A 21,670-nucleotide genomic window follows, 5' to 3' on the forward strand; every position below is an offset into this window, starting at 1 on the left:
AAAAAAAAGGAGCTGACATAGTAAGGTATATAGTTTAAGTATACTGTATCACTCCAGAAAAGATTATTGCCTTTCCCTAATAAGTAAGGTGCATCACACCCAAAAGAAGATCATACACAATATTCTCTAAAGAACTAGTCTGATAAAACATGTATACCAATTTTGAGGCTTCCAGTAAAAGTCAGACTTCACTAAAGCTCCAAGTAACAGCAAAAATCTAACAGAAGACACTAAGCATAGCATGAAGAATTCTCTTTCACCTACGAGTTCCAAAAGAGATTTCAAATAGAGAATGCTTAATAAATGGACTAAGTAATACAGATGTATATCACATAAGAATTTAATTGATGGGAAAGTGTAGAGCTGTCCACTTTTTAAAATATCTTTTATAGAAAAGTTTGATGCTTGTATCTGAAGTCCTGTGTTGTCAAAGAGGCTCAGCACGGGCAAAACAACCCTCCCCTACTGCATCGATACTATAAAAGTTGAACACTGAGTAAACATCCTAAGAGAAAAAAAGGGAAGTCTTTCTATATCTATAGCTACACTTGCAATTTGTTAATAGCTGTTGGGAGAGTTGGCATTTGAATTCTTCCCCAAGAATTAGAAAGAAACATTTAATTTCACCTTTGTTTATGCAAAATACAAATACAGTTTCTAGTAAAACCAATCTGAATTTAACTAGTAAACTGCAGGGTAAAGGTACAATACCTGCCATTAGGCAAACAGAGCCACATCATTTTGTTTCACAAGGACTATGCCAGCGTGGGTACCAATATGATGCATTAAACACAAAGCAGATTAGAAATTAAGCTAGAAAGAGCAAACATGTTCAAACTCTAAGAAGAGGTAATTTAAAATCATTTTAAGTATGAATGCTGTTCAAACACACTTTGTGCTGTCATTGTTCACTTAAAATACCAAAACATTTTGTAACATTTCAAAATTAAATTGAAAAAGCAGTAGCTTTTAATGTAACAGTTAAACTCTTTCTTTCCCAGGAAAATTAGTACACTTAAGACAGCAGTAATAGTGTGCTAAATTCTTGCTTTTGGGCAACAACACAGTAATTACGGTAAAAAAGTGCCTTGAAACTTGTCATTGCTTGAGTACAAGTGCCCAAGGCAATGATGAACTAACACAGGTTCATTCTGATCTGGTTTTCTTAAACTATGAATTATACTCTTACATATTTTAATACATGTTGGAACAAAGCCATTCAACTCTGCAACTTTGCATTCTTCCTTGAGCAGATGATGAGACAAACACATGAGCCTGGGGACAGGGTGTATAAATGAATCACAAAAGGTATATGCTTAATTAAAGAGCGCTGCTGTCACTTTTTCCAGATAAAATTCATATAGCCCTCATGTGAGTCAAGTATGACTCAGGGTCCCTATGCCAATGTAAAGAAACACACGGTGTTTAGCACAGAGCAGCTGAAAGAGCCATATCGAACTGCTTCTGATGAGGTCTATCATTTGAACTGACTTGTGACAAGCACACCAAGAAAGGAGGCCAACCAAACAACAGTGATTCTTACAAGATTAAGCTTTGCAACCTGCGTATGCCAATGTCTTACTTGTTTATGTTGCTGCCTTCCTTCAGACGTTCTCCTGCAGCTCCCGTTTTGGACACTCTCTCGCTTCCAGCCAAATCCACCAGGCTGACCTTGCTGACCTTCTCTCCAGAATTCTGCGCAGATGGAACGTGGGAGAACAACAGCTAAGAAACACCGGCACAAAGTGCTAACACATCTGACACTGGCACCATGAAACATTGTTCTTAATAATGTGGGTTAAAGTATCACATTCAAGATATGAGAGAAGAAGGAATTGTCAGAGTTTTTATAGCTCTTTAAGAGTCACTCATATATTTTATAGTAAAGGGATGAAGCACTAATGAACCACAATCAGCTGTGATAACATCAGTCAGCTTACTGGCAGAGTAGGCCATTAAAACATCAACTTCAGCAACAGTTAAGACCTAAGACAGGTTTCATGGTGGCAATATAATCTTAAAAAGTGATCCAACTGTTTGCTTTATCTGGTGTGCTTCCTCACTCTTCCAGGGTTCTCTCAATCTTATGGTCTTGCCAATATTGCTTTGATTACTGGACCCCATGGCATTAAAGGTAGAAGCACAGCTAAACAGATAATGTATGTGGAAGAGGAAAGAAGAAGAATTCACCACAACTTCATAAATTAATCAACAGAAATACATACACCAGAATGCAGGTCATAAAGTGTCTGAGTCACTATAATATTGAATACAGCATGAGAGCGGCTGCTTTCTTCATTCATGTTGGTTGCAGCAACCGTTCGTGATTTGTTTCCCTCCGACATTAGTGACTCAATATCCTAGAGCAAAAAGAGTAAAAAGTGATGCTAGGATAAAAGCAAGTATTGTGCTTGCTGAACAAAATCCCCATCTAGATGGAAGGGTGTGTACGTGTGGGAGAGAGGAAGAAGGGAAGGTAGAAGTAATGAGAAAATTCTTTGCACATTTTGAGATATATTGGTACAGAGGGTATGTAATTCTACAGAATATTAAATCACATCTCTGTTTTAAGTGCTGTACTTAAAAGCCCAGCAACTACAGTCAATGCACCTTCTCCTTATCTGTTGCTGAAATATGTTGGCAACATCCACGTTACAAATCATATTGTTTAATGTCAGTAATCAGGCCAGCACAGATCTACTCACACAAGCAAACACAATGCATCTCTTTACTAAACTGCACTATCTTTACTTAATTGGCTCAAAGGGTTACCTCACTTGGAGCCTATACCTTCCCACATATGTAAAAACAAAGATGACTATGCCGAGTCTGATATATGTGCTTGCTGAGTCTTCCAAGACAGTTTCATGAAAGTCATCAGCCAAAAACTAGGTATGAACAAAGTTTCCCAGAATTTGAACAAAGAAGGTGTGCTTTCAAAGTACGCAATTCACCAGAAAAGCTGCAAAAGCAGTTTTTAATAACGCTAATATGCACAGATGCTTCAGAAAAATAAAAATCCCCATAAAAAAGCAAAATGGTTCCCACAGAATACTACACAAATAATGAACATTTTTTAAAAACCAACATTTCCAAATTAGCTTCCTCATAAAAAGAAAGGCCTACGCAATTCATACAACTGCACCACATTAATTATTTCCATTGTAGCTATAGTAGTTCATTGGCTTCTATAATACTGATTTATTTGAATGTGTTTTGGTAACTCAAGTGGGCTCAGATGCTGTCATGATTTAAATTATGAACTATATAAGCTGCGTTGTAGCTCCCCATGCAATACACCTGTATAAAATAAGAGGTTGTATTCAACAACAAAATCAAAGGAATTCATGCTGGAAGACTAATATTCTTATTTTGGAAGCCTCATATTTCCTGTGTCAAGGAAACAGTGTGTTCTTGGTGTATACTATATGCATTGAAAAGTGCAAAATACAGAGATACCACTATTATATTTTTAACCAACATAAAGGCAAATCCAATGCTTTTACATGAAAAAAAATACTCCTGAAGCATTAGAGAAGATCTTTGTGATTGCCAGAGATCATAAACACTCAAGAACCAAAATGTCTGGATAGACACTAGTTTATCTCTTATAAGATTCCTATTGCTTATGTACATAGGTGTTATTTATAAACTTGTCATTGGTTTAGATTTACCTCAAAGTTTGTAACAGCCAGCTGAGACAGGCCATCTACATACGGTCCCAACACTTTGTGCTCTCGAACCTTAAGGGACTGCCGACTCCTATGGAATAAAGTAGACTTTATGCACAATCCACTAGTGTGAACTTTATTAAAAAACAAAAATTATAGTATGAAATGATAAGAATCTTCTATACAGCAGAGGTCAATTTATGTCTTTTAATTGTAACAGGAGGAAAAAAGTCTTCCAGAATTGTTTTTAACTCAAATTAACAATAAAGACTCAAATTAATCTAACCTGTTTTAATATACATGAATTATTTTTAATGCATCCTCCCACCCCAGTATTTGTGGCTGGAACAAAACCTGAAATGCCTTATTTGGCAGAAAGAATGCTGACAAAAAACGTAACCAAATATCCTCCCCCCCCCCCAGCAATTTGCTAAAGCTTCAATTCTTCTTGCATTTTCCATGCTTTATTGACACATATCAAGTAAGTCTCAAATCTATCTTTTTAACTAACTTGCATACTTCTTCACCTAGTGCAATTATGGTCAAGAATCAAAATATATACCACGTATATCAATGCCCAGCCGAAAAAAACCCTATCAAACTACCTCTTGTCTAGACATCTCCAAGCCAGAGAGCCTAATCAGTATTTTTGTGTAGACAAACGGAAGAAAGAGTGCCATGAGTATATTCTGAGGTGTTACCCTTCCACATTCAAGAAGTTCAACGTCTAAACCATGAGAACCAAGCTGTAAATAAGTTTCAAACTCCTCCTAGTTGACAAAAATGCTTACCTGAATACGGTCTGGATCATATGGCAAAAGTACCCCAGAATTTACTGGTACGTAGTCTTGCTTTCTGGTGGTAAACTACTTCATACAGTATTTGTCTGCATCATTATGATGGTATCCTAATATTTAAATTGATCCACGCCAGTTACTACTTCATACATAAGCTTTACATGGATATTCTCTTCTTTCTGGTGTTTGGTATCTAATCCTTTCTAAAGAAGCTGCATATTATACATTTTGAAAAAACCTTCTCAAGGACTTCCAAAAGTGATTTCTACTTTTATGGTTTCAGACAAAAATAAGGAAGGCTGTGGCGGAAAGTGAAGGTACTCACCCTTTTGGGTCAAGCAGATCTCTGACTTTCTCATTGTAGATTTCCATATAGGACACTTCGACTTTAAAAGTATGAGATTCGTTTTCTTCCACAGAGATTCTCTGAAATAAAGCACAGCAGAGCCGTGGGATCAGACCCAGCTGCTCTGCATTGCCCATCATTGAAAAGGATTTTCCTGAACCTAAAGGAAGAAAGAAGAAAATGCTTTAGAATGTTGTTTCTGAGCTACTAATTTGTTCATGAAGCATGTTTTAATTCTCTCTTTATTCCTCAGAAGCCCATATCGAAACAACATGACATACTATTCCAGACAGATAGCTTGCTCTTTGGACTACAAGGTACAGGTAAACAAAAAGAGAAATTATCTTAAAGCTTTCTTTCAGCAGGGCCATTACTTGGGACCCCTTTGAATACACTCAAACACAAAAGATTGAATGAGCCTCTGGTATGAACTACTCCTTTCAGGCTTTGAAAGTGGCCCCAACAGGTAGTAACTAGACACATATTTACAGAGCTGCTTTAAGAACTTTACATTGTCACTGGCTGTGCTAAATGTTTGACATTTAACATTACAATATTTCAAAATACAATTTTAAAATATTATCTAGCTTAATATTTATGTTTTGTTCTTCCCACTCCCCCTGTGCACAAAAAGTGTTCTTCCCCTTTAGCACAGGAGACTCACCTGTCTGTCCATAGGCAAAAATACAAGCGTTATATCCCTGAAAGGCCTTTTCAAGAATTCCTTCTCCAAGGCACTTGAACACCACTTCCTGACCTAGAAAATAATTATTTTTAAGTTTGTTTTAAATTGAATAATAGACTAAAATTTATTGAAAACAAGAAAAAAAAAGTAAAAAATAATTTGCAAACCATTGAGTGTACTGATGAACAAACAAATGATTTCACGTACAACTGAGTGACAAGTTCAAAACTGTTGCCTGAAACTAGTGTAACAGCTACCTCTGTGTTTAAATATACTGCCGATTTTCCTGTGAAGGGAGCAGTTCTTCAAAAGGTGTCATATAAGTTGAATGTTTAGAAAACAACATAGGTATCTAAATTTTGTATTATTTACATGTAAATTTTGCAATTAATATACATTCTTTAATCACAAACTATACTCAAAAGAGTTCTGTAAAAGAATTGCAATGAAACCCATTAGTGAGTTAGGATATTAGAGGTACAACAAATATCATGCTAGAAATAGTAGCAGTTATTCTCTTGGGAACTGGCCTCAAGTGTCACCATAAGCTATTATGATTCACCCCGTGGCAAGGTGATGCTGGAATCAAGATAAAAGAATTCCGATGACAGTCAGGGAGGAAATGCGTATTAGGAGGCTGCGAGACTTCAACAGAGCTGTTTGAGGATATATTCTGCCAAAACCATAGTTTGAAACATCAGCTGCAGGATTTCATAGTCTGAAAATTGTCTCCCTGTGCCAGGCAGATTTTAGATGCGCTTCAATCTTTTAGATGTAGAAGACGAAAATAGGCATAGTGGTTGGGTTTTTTTAATAGGAAAGCCCAGAATTTGTACACCACAAAGACGGTCAATGGGTTGTCTGCTTTGAGTTTTGATCAGAGAATCACACCAGCTGCATGCACACCCAAAACAAGCAGAGCTGAGCTAAGGACAGTATTTATACACCTTCTGGTGTTTGGTTTTAAACTTACATTCACTGCCTAGTGACTTTCTGAACAGCTATGATCAGCTGCATCTCTCATTTTGGTAAGTTAGTTTCAGCAGTTGTCAGTTACAAGAAATTATTTTGTACAGTGGATGCAATAGTGACTTCCACAGTTCTCAAAATGGAACATACTGGCATAAAAAAAAAATCTAGCTATACATTTATACATTACACGAGAATATTTACACTCCATAATCCTTGAGTAATTGGTAGCCCAGAAAATTCCTGCAGAACAACCTGTGGAATGATTGTGGAATGATTTACAGGCATGTAAATAGGACTAAAAAAGTACTACATTACTTTTATTTTCCTTTAACTTAATTTCTTTTCTGCTGTAAAGGAAAAACTAGTGCAGCAATGCCCTATCAAATGGTCTTTGTGTATCTTTCCAGTTGAATTTCTAAAATTCCAAAGTGTCACTGCTCCTTGGATAAACACAGTTCAGAAATACTGAATACAGCAATTAAAACCAGAGGAGAATCTGCTGTGTTCTGGAATAACTCCATCTCCTTCCCCATGCACATTCATTCACTTCTTATTCAACTTATGATCATTTGGTCATTTTATAATATCTATGTTGAGAGAGCAGTGTTCAACAACTTGGAAATAGCTATAGAGAATGTTAAACTACTGAAGAATGAATAAAGAAAATATATCAGTGGAAGATTTTAATAAAGAACGTACAATAAACAAAAATTTGCCTTCCAACCAGCTCCTGAGGGCCCATTTTGAAGTTACCAAATATTGAAGAGGCAGGGAGCCACTTACTATCTGGCTGAGCAAGAATGCAAAATCAAGCAAAGACTGAAGCTGAGTATAATTATTAAGAGAAAAAGCATATATATTCCACAACGATTGTGAGTGCAGAATAAAACCATTTGTCAGAAGAGGAAAAAACTTTTATTACCCACTTCTGACCAGCAATAAACCAGTAACCTCCTCCATGTTTCGCAAGGAAAAAAGCAGATACCAAAATGTTATAAAACTGGGCATGGTCATGATAACCAAGATGACCTACACAATCCCTTACTGCTAAATACCAGGGAAGGAACCCAGTTTGAATCTCACAGGCAAAGCTGGATTTTTTTTTTTTTTCAGAAGAAATTTAATTTTCAAATGGTCAACACAAACTGAAAGTCAATCAGACACTGCTACATAATTCTAAAATGGTATTTTTATTACAGTTTTTAAGAGCTCAGCAATACCAACGTCGACAAACAGGTCATTAAAGAGTGATGTTTATAGTAACCAGTCAAATTATCATGGGATAAAATAAGATTTGTTTTTAAGTGCACTCACAGAAAAGAACACAAGACGTTAAACTTCAATTATGGATATTTTATTCGTTTGCTAATGCAGAGCACTGTTGAGGGTAACAGCATATCATTCATGAGATTTTGATATTTTTCATTAATAAACCTCACTGCTTCCCCCATGAATTTTATTAGTGGGTTTGCAAACTGATTACAAAATCTGTATTATACAGAATTATGCCTACATGCACTTACGGTCAAAAGAAATAATGCAGTTCCACTGTCTACACTCCTGCATTTTTGTTTTGCTAAATAAACCTATACCGTCTGCAATTAATACTTTTGTTTATTTACAGGACTTTTCTTCCACAAATACCTAGTGTTTAAAGAGGTTAGCAGGAGTTTTAACTTAGATTCTAACTTAATTTACAGAAAAAGGGAGAAATACAGGAAAAAAATATTAAATTTATTTCGTTAACAGAAAGATTTCCCCTACACCAACCTTTATTGTCTTTAAGACAGGGATTCCCAATCTTCCAGCTGGCTAAGACCACATAGCCTCTTACAGAGGCAACTAAAGGCCAGACACTGAAACACCTGTCCCCTCTCCCATCTTCTGCTCAAAACAGGCAAGCCTTAAGTGACTGACGGACACGCAGTCAGTCAAACTGGGGAAAGCATACCCAAGGCCATCAGGGAGCCCAGGGTAAGCATACGAGATGCCAGTTCTCACAGGCCAGGATCTTCTGTCTGCTCATCCCTTTGAGGAAAGGCGAGCAAAGGCAGGTGAATTTTTCTTGCAGACCACAGTCTAAATAATCTTGTTTCCTTTACTTTAAGAAGCAAGACTGTTAACCTGGAATCACGCAGTGAGAAAGATTATCAGACAATGTTGCTGTATGCTCTGTAACTCTAGTTACAGCCCATGTGGCAGTGCCCCTAACACTGCAAGGTGTGAAACCCTACTAACACACTGTTAGGGATGCTCTGCTAATTGAAACCTGAGAAACATTGGTGGATGCCCGCTCAGTTCTGAAGATGTACTGGACAGCAACATCAAGACAATATGGAAACCTTTTCCACTTTCACTGGACAGCTGTAACTGTCTTCATAGCTTCAAAACATTATCTGTGCATTTTGACAAGCACAACTGCAAACCTGATGCCAACAATAGGGGAAAAAAAAAGTAATCTAAGAAAGATGAAATGAATAACTCTCAATCTCTCAGAAGGCCACTTCCAGCAGGAGACTGACCCAAGAATCTTTCCATCAGCTCTTAGGACTGATTATTTTCACATGTTCATCACTCTGACACACTCTTGACATTCTTCCATAAACATATAAACCAAGATAATAAACATTTCTTTTTTAGCAAGAACCATACTAAAGATCTTGAAGATTTCAGCATTTGAAATGGTATCTGTGACTTACCTGAAAGCTAAAGGAAACCCATCCTCCTATCAGATTTACACTTTTAACGTACATATATTCCTGGAACTTTCAAATGGCATGCTTGTGCTTTTACCATGCCTTAAGGGCGTTTAACATGGCACTTTGAAGCTAAAAAGTTTTTTCACATGTTCTCTACCTACTGAAATGGCTGGGTATTTCAATGGCAAAAATATAAAATGAAGTAAATGTAGCAAAGGATGGCAGTGCACATGTTAATAGTGGCTATTAAATTATTAACAATTCTGAAATAAAACCTTCACATTATCTACCCACAGAACTGCATGTGTGTCGTGGTTTAACCCCAGCCAGCAACTAAGCAACACGCAGCTGCTTCCCACTCCCCCCTCCCAGTGGGATGGGGAGGAGGGAAAAAAAAAAAAAAGTAAAACTCGTGGGTTGAGATAAGAACAGTTTAATAACTATAGTAAAATAAAATACACTACTAAGAATAATAATAATAATAATATTATAATTGTAATGAAAAGGAATATAACAAAAAAAAAAAAAGAAATAACACCCAAGAAAAGACAAGTGATGCACAATGCAATTGCTCACCACCCGCTGACCGATGCCCGAGCAGCGATCCACTCCTCCTGGCCAACTCCCCCCTGTTTATATACTGGGCATGACATTCCATGGTATGGAATACCCCTTTGGCTAGTTTGGGTCAGCTGTCCTGGCTCTGCTCCCTCCCAGCTTCTTGCACACCTGCTTGCTGGCAGAGCATGGGAAACGGAAAAGTCCTTGGCTTAAGATAAGCGCTACTTAGCAACAACTAAAACATCAGGGTGTTATCAACAGTATTCTCACACTAAATCCAAAACACAGCACTATACCAGCTACTAAGAAGAAAATTAACTCTATCCCAGCTGAAACCAGGACAATGTGAAAATCTTAGTTGGAATCTCTGAGCCGGCATGAATTATTAGAACATTGAAATTTGGAAATTATGTAAGACAATAAAAAGTCCCTGAAAATAGAAAGATAAATATATACCCTGACATGCGAGAATACAACACATCATTTTCAGAATGAGATATTTAAGTATTCTCTCTTATATTTCTATGCTGTTTCACCTTCTCTTCCTCCAAATCATCTCCTTACAGTTTCTGAAGCCCTGATCAAGAGATCCAATTTGACAGTGTTCCTAGGGAAACCTACACGTTGCAGAGGAACCCTAGGCCCTGTTCCCACAATCTGCAAAATGAAGCTATTTACAAATAAAGTTTAAACATTCTCAAGTTCTCTGGACTGGTGACAGCAGACAGAAGAGCAGAGAGAGAAGAAAAGGGAGCGGAGGAAAAAGGGTCACACCCTTTCCAACAAAACTCCCTTTTAAAAAGGCAGTTACCAGTATTGTCTTTCCTAAGATCTGCTCACTTAGTGACAAACACGTTCAAGATGTACTGTAACAAAAATTAGTTTCAGTGTCTGGTTTTTAGATGTCTAGTATTTCTAGTTCACAACAACTTGTCAATCTGAAATAGAAATAATTGTCTCATTCGCACAGATTCATTCAACCAGGTCGCGACTGCAACGTTATGACACATCACTGCCATTCCTGAAACCCCCTCCCTTACGCGGCAAAAATACCTAGAACCAAGTAACAACTTGTTATGTACAACACTGAAAAATCAAGTTTCTTTATGGCTTAATCACTAACCCAGAACATTTTAATATGCAAATCTTGACAGCAATAAATTGCAGTTGGTTCCATGATTTAATAGTTAAAATAAAACTTGATCTGTGGAGATCAGAATTATTAAAAGCTCTGCTAGATAATGGTTTTAAAAGAATCTCTCTAAAATGGAAAAAAAGATGCTCATGGTTCACCTTAACAAGAACGTAAAAGCACAAAAGCTAGCATCATCTAACTACTGCAGTACTGACAAAGCACTAGAGTCTTTAACGTTCAAAGCCTTAATCCACTAAAAGGTCTCCAGGGCTTCAAATTAGGTGCTGCGACACCTACGTGTTAAGTGCCTGACCCATACAGTGCTAAAACCATACTGAATAACTAACTTTCCCCCACAATGTACAGGTCAGGTGTCAGCTGTGTGACACAAAATTAAGTCCTACATACTATGTAGAGTCTCCTCAAAAAAAAAAAAAAAAAGTCAAGGGAACAGTAAGAAAGGGATAGGTTTCTCCCATGTAACAGCTTAAATGTTAGTCAGAACTACAGACAGACACTCATGTCTGCTCAAAATCCACAACTTACGATCTCTCATGAGAGTAGAAGCATACAGTTCTTTAAGCCAATTACCTGGTTTGTTTCCTTTTAAAATAGCTGCTGAAAGAGCAGCAGTCAGCATACTTATTTCCTATAAAATTAAAGCTTAGCCCAAAGTCAGGTGTTTAGCCTTTCAGGGCAACGCAACCTGCAGAAACACAGAGCTGAGATTTCAGGCCAAACGTGATGCAGCTTAGGGAGTTTAAGAAAAATCCATGGACAAGTCAATACAGCATGGGGTCCTTGGAATGGACCTGCCTAAGCGCTACGGTAGTTATTTATGCCATCTCTTGAATCCTTCCCAAACTGAAGCGTTTCTTTCCTTCCTTTTAAAAATCCACTTCGTTGCAGACTTCAATAGGCTTTTACTGTTGTCTAGGCTTGCAAAAGGAATTCTTTGTTCTCGTCTCTGAGAATTTCTCAATGTCCTCCTCTTCACCAAAATGCCGAGCTGTTATTTGTCTCTGTGAGCTTTTCAAGGCAAGCAGGTGCATCCTTATCCATGAACTGACTCTTGACCCATCCACGTCAAGAAACAAACGGTAATAAGATGCTATTTGCTTACTCTCAAAACACCTCTCCTATAGCCTGTCAGGCAAAGCTCATCCCTCTTCCAGACCAAGGCAAACTCATTCCGTCCTATAACCAAATTCCCCTCCCTCCTCAAAAATCTATTTCATTGACTGACTTTTGTTGTTTGGGTTTTTTTTTTTCCCTTTCCAATAAGAGGTTTGTATTCTCGCCAAATACCCAACTATGTCTTTCAGAATTAAATCATCAGAAAAAAGGTGCAGGAGTTAGCATGTGATGATTAGTGCAAACCCAGAGGTTTGTAACCATTCCTTGCTTGGAACGACACAGCCACAAATTGTTCAGGAACAGAGTCAGTATTCAGAGTAATCCTCCCTCTACCTGCTAACTGGTTGGATTTAAAAAAAAACCAAACAAAAAAAAAACCAAGAAACCAAACAAACCCAAACCAAAAACAAAAACTCCACCTACTTTAACATAAACACTTCATTTTCAGTCTTAAGAGCAATTCAGAGGGGGTTCTGCATCTTGCAATCTCTAAGATGGGATATCAAGTTGTTAAAGAGCCTCCATCTCTTGCAGTATCTGAAACCAAAGCACCACTTCCACAAAGGTCTTGTAAAGAGCTTAACTATTCTTCTGCGCTCCAGACTCCCTGCTGTCTTTATGAGAGATACAGTCCTGCAAGGACAGCTGCAAAGACGCCCTCTAGATGTTTTTCGTCACATGAAGGTTACCTTTGCTATTTCTGTTAGTGATATTGCTGGATCATTTTAGAATTTTAGAACCCAATTTCCACTTTGGTGGAAAAAAAAAAAATTGCTAAAACAAGCAATGCTGCTACCAACAGCAACAATCCCTGTGCTTTCAAATGCTGGAAAGAGAAGGTAACTTTCAAACTGGAATAAGATCCCTTGTACTTCCTGAATATGAGTTCAGAAAGAAAATTAGTGCGTACAAAATAAGCCTTATGTTCAGCCAAAGTCGTCAAAAATATCTCACAGGATAAGTTTAGTGTAAAAGAAAGAGATGGCTAATCCCATTTCAGGGTCAGCCCTGCTCCCCCACAGCCTGAAAACTGTTACCAATTACCATGCGATTAAGTTTATCCAAACAAGAATCTTGCTCTTGTGCAAACAATATTAATAAGAGCCGGTAGTATTGTAGATCAATCAGCAAAGTGAAAAATAAAACCAGCCTATAATCATGTGTGATAGCTTTAAGGTTGCTATAACAAATGTGCATTTCCAGGAGACCACAAACTGGTTTTGTTGACATTAAAAAAAAAACCCCAAAAACCCACCAACAACACGAAAGAGTTATCCACCTAAGTCAGAGAATTCAGACGTATGTTGTCCGTGGTGCATACCATTCTGTGGGTCTTCCAATGTCCCACATGTCAATCAACAAAATCTTTAATACAGTATGATATACACAACAATAGATCTTCAACATAATGCAAGATGAGCACGTTTTGGTTTTGCACAGAGAGCAATAGCTAATAGGGTAGCCTAGTACTTGAGAATCTCTTGTTAAACCTTTCACTGTCACATCTTCCACTGTATTTCTGTGATGCAGAAAAAAGGGTTTTTCAAGTAATTAAATCTCACATACCTTTTTTATTTCAAGAATTTTACTTAAGCTTGAAGCTCATATATTACTTACATTTACAAGCACTCTGGACTTAGCTTTCAAGCTTTATACATGTTTCCTTTTCATTGTGCAACTAATCACTGCTCTTGCCAATGACATTAAACTTACACATCCACATAGAGTTACTCGGGGCAGGGAGTGTTTCATGCATTTGTTTAGCTTCTGGATTAGCACCCCTTCTGTACTCCAGCATCCAACCAAGAAATTACAGTTTAGCTCAAAAAATCAGGCCGTCAGGTGGCTTGTTCGGACTCTTTAAGCTTGTTAATTCCGTAACAGTCTCTGGTATGATCTCTGGACATAGACAACATGTATATTTGCAAGGCACCTAGGACAATGGGGGTTTGTTCCATGAGGCAAAGGAATTATCAAAAAGCCCAACCAAAATCAGTTATCGTATTTTTTTGTTTAGTACAGTAATTTAGGCCAAGCTGTTAAAAAGACTTAGGGCACCTTAATACTACAAATATATAAAAACTGAACTTTGGCCATTTCGGCATTTGGTTTGTTGGCTCTAAAACAAGAAACGCTACTGTAGTATAGGATAGTATCAGTTCATGCACAAGCAAGTGAACAAGCCAACAACCCAGTAACTTAGGCCTGAAACAGTTTCGTTTGTGTTTTTTTTTTCTTTTACTTTTATTTTGATATTCTGCCAAATTCATTATGTTCTAGAACATGAGGCATGTTCTAGAACCCATGAGGGCTGGAAGCCACAAGTTAACTTCAAGACTATACCAAAAAAAAAAAAAAAAAAAAAAAAAAAGAAAAAAAAAATCAGTGAAAGCATTAGTTTTTACATGCAAGTCTTAAAGCTCACATTCTTATCATATTTCTGAAAAAAACCCAAGGAAAACAGTTTTAGTGCCCCCCCCCTCCCTGCAGGAACATTATCTGGGATGGGCAAAAAAACACCTTATAGCTTTCTGGCCAGTAAGAAAATGCAAGAGATGCGGGTGACAGCTTTCTAGAGTCCAGTCCAACAAGAGGTTCATCTGCATACAGATAATAAAACTTCAGTTCTCAGATAAGATGAATTCAATGACAACTTCTGAAATAGGCTAGAGAAATCTAGTTTTGACTCAAATTAAAAATAGACAGACCTAGAACCCCACTAAATTCACCTGGAGATGGGTTAAACTGAGACAGAAACAAGCTTAACTGGTTAGGGGTGTTTCTCTGGTTTATCTCTTCCCTACAAGTGGGTTAGTACCATGGTGCACCCAATAGGTGCAGCTCCCACCTGTACCCTGGAGGCACACAGGGCCAAGATCGGGGTGCATACCATCACCTCCTTCCTTTAAAAGGAAACGGAGGCGTGCAGGCACAAAAGGAGGTGCTGCATGCTCCAATGGCTCTACCAGCCTGAACTATGAATACTGTGCAGTGCACCTGTTCAGTGCAAACACAGTTACTGAAAGACAAACTGACGCAGAAATTTTTTCCTGAAGAAACTTATCTTTGCTCAGGCAAGCAAGAAATACAGCAGAACGTATGATCAAGTGCAAACCCTAAGATTTGGGATTTGATAGCAGGGGCTACAGCAGTCACAGATATATTTTAACACAAGTATATGACAGTTCATTTATTAGACCACTGATCTCAAACTTTAAGCTAATTAACCCTATCAACCTTCAAGATTTCTTATGGGCCACAAAACTCATAATATGAATATCTAAACTGAATGCTATTTTTTTTTCTCCTTTCCACAGACCACAGCCTTGAAATCCCAGTGTTCAGAGCTGTCTCTATCAAAACAAGTCCTCTTATAAAGTATGAATATGCTAATACACAAATCCAGTTATGAGAAAACTAACTACTGGGATTACAATCTTGCCTGGATTATCCAGTTTTTGGGAGGAAGGAGTCACAAAGCTGATCACTCAAAAACATCAGGGATCTGAACAATCAGACTGTGAATGACTTGAAAGACCTGAAATAATCACACCATCTGAGGAGAACACGCTTTATTCCTCTCTCATGCACAGGAACACAGAGCATTGAAAACACACACGTTCATCACTAGCACTAGTCAGAAGTAATTTCTGATGCAGAACTGAAATTTTGTTTTAAGTAACAGAAACAATCCTCACAAAAGGCTCTTCCAGGGGATTAAAAAAAAGAACACTATAGCTTAGATGTAAAAGCATCCCTCCTGAACAGTGTACCGGGCACCTTAAAGCTTGCATTCCTTCTAAACTGAGGTGCTAGCACACAGATGACTCAATCCCTGTGAAAATGAGAAGTCTGCTTCTGTGAAGTCACTTGAGCATCACAGTACAAAACGCAAAAAACCTCCACAAAACAAAAGCCCAAGCTCTCATATGTTCTCATGAAACTATGGAAAATAGTTTACCTGCATATTTTGTGGTGTTTGATTCATCCATGGACCAGAAGCAGTGATCAAAGGCAAACACCTGTAGAAGCACATAAAAAGACAAATTAGGAACTTTGGCTACAAGACATTCTCTTAAAGCGGTACAAATCCATGACTGTTTAATTGCAGTTAGGCTCTACTGTTTCTATGGATCCTAAATCAGAACTGTAAAAAGGCTTCATCAGCAGGAATACTTTTGGGAAATCTTAAGAGCTGCAGAACTACAATACTTCTTTTCTAGCTGTATTATACACAATACAAAATACTGCTTACTGTATCCCTTAATACAGACTTCAAAACACAGCCAAAACCTAATAATTAGCTCCACTCTTCTCCTGGCACTAATGCTGACAAAAGTTTCTGCCAACAGTAATGAAACAGCACCAAAAGGACTCAATATACAGAACTTGGAGAGATGACTATTTAGCAGACATCAATACAAGATGCACAAAAGTTTTACCATGGGTTGAACTTCTAATGCTCAAAGAAGAGCATTACTACTTACAAGCCTTAAATAGCAAATAAATAGTATCAGATTACCTGCCTAAACTAAGAGTACAGTACTGGATCTCAGTAGAGGAAGCTCAAAAACTACAAGTAGAAAATGTAGCTCTATTAGACAAATAAGCTATCAGGGCCTGCTCTAATGAAAAGACTTAATATCACTTCAGTCAAGAGTTACAGCTGGGTAGAAATCAAATGAGATTCCATATTGTGCTCAGTGGGCTTGTGGACCTGGAACAGTGTCCTGTAAAAGCACTTAACACATTGGGATTTGATCCAAGTTACTTTTTCTGCACATCTGAGAACATCACAGTATAGACATTTAACACTGTTGTTTTGACAGCTTTATATTGCCACAAACACACCTTAAGCTGTAGTGTATTTTCCACATTTTACCATGGTAAACTGACTGTGGATGAGTTAATGATATAGATTCTATTTATTTTTTTCTTTTGGGATCCCAAGAGGTGGGGAAAAACCCCAAACAACCTTCTTTATTAAAACTTTGCCTAGGCCAAGATTTTCTTTGCCTGGTCTTCCAACAGCTGATCTCCTTAGTGAGACAAACCATGCAGGTCAACGTAGAGCAAGAGCCACAGGCTCTATTAGCAGAAATGCCAAATTTCCTGTGAGACAAACCCTGAAGTGAGGAAGAAGATGGATTACCTCCTTTTGGCTTTTGCGGATGTACAACATCTTAGATTCCCTGCTATTGCAGAATTACTATGCAATCTAATCTACAGATACACTGTAACTTAACTCTTCCCAAATTGTCTGTTGCTGCAAATATTTCAGAAAGATAAAACCAGGTAGCACAGCAACCTCACCTCCCTCCCTTTCCCCCAACTTAATACAAAACACATGAAATGGCCTGAGAGAAGACTCGATACTGAGACAACACTTAGTCCACAAGAGTGAAATGAGTTCTGGAATTCCCTTCTGAAGAGAAAACAAACAAACAAAAAACCCCATAATAATAATCTAACAGGGAGGTCTGAGTCACTTACTGCAGCACAAATAGAAAGAGACAGCTTCATAAGTCAGGACATTCCCTGATGTGACTGAGTCAAAGATGTAGTTTTGCCACTGAACTGCAAGCAAAATGCAGCAGTTACTTCCACCTTATCTTCAGCCCTCCACATAAGTAGGGGGCATTTTAAACTACTTTTGTGCATTTGTTCATTGTGCTTCAAATCTAAGCATAAAGAACCCTGTCATCAATCAGAACGCCCTAACCCTTTTCCTAACTTTTACTGTCTAATAACTACTGCTTCTCTTCTCACATTCCACTTCTATGGGAATTTTCCTCACGGGACTTGGTAACAATACCTAATCTCTCAATGATCAAACGGCAAGCAGTTCAATTACAAAAAAAACCCCTAATTGTAAGGATCCAAATCTACCAGATGCCCATTCTCCACCGTTGAAGCAAAGTGTTATCTGCAGTGGATCACACAGCCCAGTTAAAAAGGTTACCCAGCTACACATGCTCATGTGTAGTGACTTAAATGTCAATACAGCAGTACCATAGGCCAATTTAATCTATTGTCCTACACATTTTCCCCTTAGTTAACATGGAAAATCATGACAGGATTATTCAATGAGTCCTAATTTAAACGCTGATCTTGCAAAGAGACTTTAAAAACTAAAATACATGCTTGCAGCCAAGCATTTCTTGTAGGAAAGCGGTTTTTATTTGGGTTTTTTTAAAAAAGGTAAAAATTGGTCAGACTGATTTTTAGAAGTTCAAAAATGATTATGCAATAGGAAGAGAAAAATTCTGTCTCAAAATAAAACAAATGTAAATATAGCATTTTAGCATGTTTTCATACTAAACATAAAAACCCAGGACATGGACTTAAGTCTATTTATAAAAACTGTTCTGGAAAATTGCCAAATCCTTCTAACAGAAGTAACAAGATTACTTTTAAAAAAAAAAGTGTCAGGCAAAAAAGTGGAAACTGCTGGGGCATGCACTATCTTCCAAACTTGTAGAGCAGCTGCAGTAAAACTCCCTTCTCCATTAAAACAGGCAGGCAAACATTTAAAAATTACTTTGATCGGTGATGACAAAACAGCAACGTTGAACATTCCCAGCAACGATAATTTAAGGAAGCACCCAACCAAAGCAATTTTCAGGACAACTCAGACCTTTGGGAAAACAAATTCCAAATGCAAGAACTAACAGAGTAAGAAACAAGGCATATAAGAGCGAGAAACTTGGTCCCAATCAGTGAGGCTCTTCTGTACTTACATAACGAAGGCATTTTATGGGAAATGCCTGTAAGACAGTGTCCTACCTGAAGAGTGACGCTTTTCATCTTTTCTGTACAAAGATGACTCGCTGGTTTATATTTTCCTGACGTCCAGTGCAGGAACTGCAGGACACACAGTCCCAAGAAGACCACACATGCATACTTGGGGTCAAGATACAGAACCTACACTATGATGAAGAAGAAAAAACCCTCTAAGTCTCATCTAAGGTGCTCCCTTTCTTCTCCCATCTTCACTGATTATTCTTCCTTGAAAACGAAAAAGGTATTACTTTTTCTTTTGATAGGAGTATGCAGAATAATCATTTTTTTCTTACTGATTTTTTTTCTCCCCAAGATCCATTTCCCTGAAGAAGGTATTAAACCCCCTGTCAATATGACTATCAAAGCTATCAGAAGTTCTGTTAATGCTAAAGTCTCAGACTCAACGGCCAATAGTCAAACTGGGCATTACTAAGCACTAAAAATGCCTTTTTAGCTTTTTGAAGAAAGCATAAATCTTTACCAACTTACATCAAAACTATATCAACCAACTATATTAAAACTACTATTGAAACGTATTTGAACAGAGAGATCTGTGACACACAAACAGAACTTTTTAAACTTCAAGCACCCTCTGTGAATTAGTTTTTAACTACATTTCAGAAAATCTATTCCATTTAGGTGTTTTAACATTAAAAGAAAAAAGGCAAATATTTTTTGTTTGAAACTCAAAGTTTAAAATTGCTACCTGTATCTCCACTAGGATTCCCTGAACTTTCAGTTATTCTAAGCATTTTGACTAACTATCTCTGACTATATGGACGAGTATTTCTGCTTTCCGACTGCTCTGATGTCAATTCCATAGCCACTGTACCAGGAAGCTTAACATATTTTCAGAAGGTAAGCAAAATGGGAAAACCACGAAAGACAGGTATACACCTACTTCAAGTGTCTGCACAGGTTGGCATTCAACCACAAGCAGATGTAAGTTCACACAGGTGTTGGCCAGTTCTCACAACCGGACCCAAAATTATTCTGGGCTTTTAAATTACAGAGGGAACTAACAAATAAGCCTTAAAATTTTCTTATTTTTGCAAGATTCTATACCTCATACTTCATCCTAGCATCTAAAAGAGAAAGCTAGATAAAAGGAAGCTGCCAAGAACCTGCCACACTAGGGTAGTAGCTTCTAAACCAAAAATTTTGAGTGGAGCTAAGGGACCAACCGGGTGGGTCTTCTCACAGCTCTATTATTCCAGTGTTTGACATTGCCCAGTATTTTCAGTCTGAGTGGCATGACAGTTGTAAAAAAACTTGGACATCACATTTTAGACATCTAGAAATAGTCAAGTAACAGACAGAGCTACAAGTAATGGAACATGACTCACGAGGACAGATCTTGCACAATTGGAAGTCCATAGTAAAAATTAAGTATATGAGCTTGAGTATGTACTCATTGTATATTCATTATAAGAATTTTAACTCACAAACATTACAGCATAAACATATAAAAATGGAAAGTTATGAGAAAGAATTAGCTGGGAAGCGCTAGATCCTGGTATTACGGTATCCAGAGTCATCGTTAAGTGTGCACTTTACCCTAGGTAATAGAGTTACGTAGGCCATTTCTAGGTTATAGAGAACAATACTCAGAGTGTTAATAACTATTAGAAACTAAACAAAAGACTTGTTCTGGTAACCACAAAGTTTAAGTAAAGAAAAGACAACAGGGCTTTGATTCAGATTTCTTCAAACACCTACAGCAGTTCAAGACAGCTGTTGGTTATCATTTCACTCAGAAGGCAGCTAGAGGTTATGGCTTCCACAGCAAAACAAACAGTGATGCAGGTCCACACATTTACCACATCAGTGAAAAATCTGGAGTTTTGTCTCAAATTCACCTGTACCTGTGGCTTAAAATGAGATTGCAGATTTTAAGCTAGAAAAGCCATTGTACCTGACTGCTACACAGCAGTAACTTCTCATAGGATCAGAAAAGATAGCCAAGGGGTATTCACATTTTAAATAGCCAAAACAATATTCTGCAGAACTTGTTTTTATTAAAGCCCCTAATCAATGGCTTGAAGAATTAATAATTTTAAGGGTTTATGCATGCAAGTATACTTATGTGAACTACTTACAGGTAATGAGTACCATATCCAATATTCACTGCTTGCCAGATTAAGCCAAATGACATAATTAGTTTAGAAAGGACTCTAATTTCACATTCATTATTAGTTGTTTTGAAGCCTAATCCTCAGTATAGACTAGACAGAGTCTGGGGCTTCCAGCATTTAGCAATGCATTACCCAGACTGAACTTAATCCCTAACATACTGTCTATGTAGCTATAAAATATTGTAAATGCATAGCTAACATTTAACAGCCATTTCAATCTGACCAATGGATGGCAAATTAATCATGTTTTGTTTTTACAGAAAAAAGTTATGCTGTACACGTGCAGGTATCGCTCACATGAATCTCAATGAAGCAGTCAGTCTGACATGTAGGGTGACTTACAGGGCTACCTGGTTGCTAAAAAGAAAAGCAAGGGAGAACTGAGGAAGGGAAATTTTCATTCACCAGGCAACTGTTCCTACACACCTATTACAACTGCTGATGGAGATAAGTGATAAAGGAGAAAATGGCAAACAAAGTCTACACCAGTAAGCTTAATGTAAATGGAGGCCGTTAAAGAACTGGGGGGGGGAAGAAGTTGGTCACTGTATGACAAACACAAGACCTACCACAGGCCTAAAGAAGTACGGACAGAAAATCAGAAGGCGGCCTAGGGCACAGCTCACAAATCTCAGCTCAGAACAGTCATTTTACCTTTGTCACAAAATTACACTAAAAGCCCAAGATTAGTAATATACTTAAACACGATGTTTGTAGAAATAACAAAACGCCCTAATATCCTAATATAA

General features: G+C 37.6%; 1 protein-coding gene across 1 annotated transcript in view; it reads right to left on the reverse strand.

Moving 5' to 3' along the window:
- The window catches only part of KIF13A (kinesin family member 13A), a 117,512-nt gene that overhangs the window by 48,843 nt on the left and 46,999 nt on the right, over positions 1 to 21,670 (reverse strand). Inside the window, exons 4-9 of the mRNA XM_050890976.1 lie at positions 15,965 to 16,025; positions 5,479 to 5,571; positions 4,794 to 4,974; positions 3,675 to 3,762; positions 2,226 to 2,360; positions 1,583 to 1,695 (exon numbers count right to left, since the gene is read on the reverse strand). Of these exons, the coding sequence (XP_050746933.1) occupies positions 1,583 to 1,695; positions 2,226 to 2,360; positions 3,675 to 3,762; positions 4,794 to 4,974; positions 5,479 to 5,571; positions 15,965 to 16,025 (671 nt within the window). The remainder of the gene's footprint in view (positions 1 to 1,582; positions 1,696 to 2,225; positions 2,361 to 3,674; positions 3,763 to 4,793; positions 4,975 to 5,478; positions 5,572 to 15,964; positions 16,026 to 21,670) is intronic.

The sequence above is a fragment of the Gymnogyps californianus genome, chromosome 2 (genome assembly GCF_018139145.2).
Source record: "Gymnogyps californianus isolate 813 chromosome 2, ASM1813914v2, whole genome shotgun sequence".
NCBI lineage: Eukaryota > Metazoa > Chordata > Aves > Accipitriformes > Cathartidae > Gymnogyps > Gymnogyps californianus.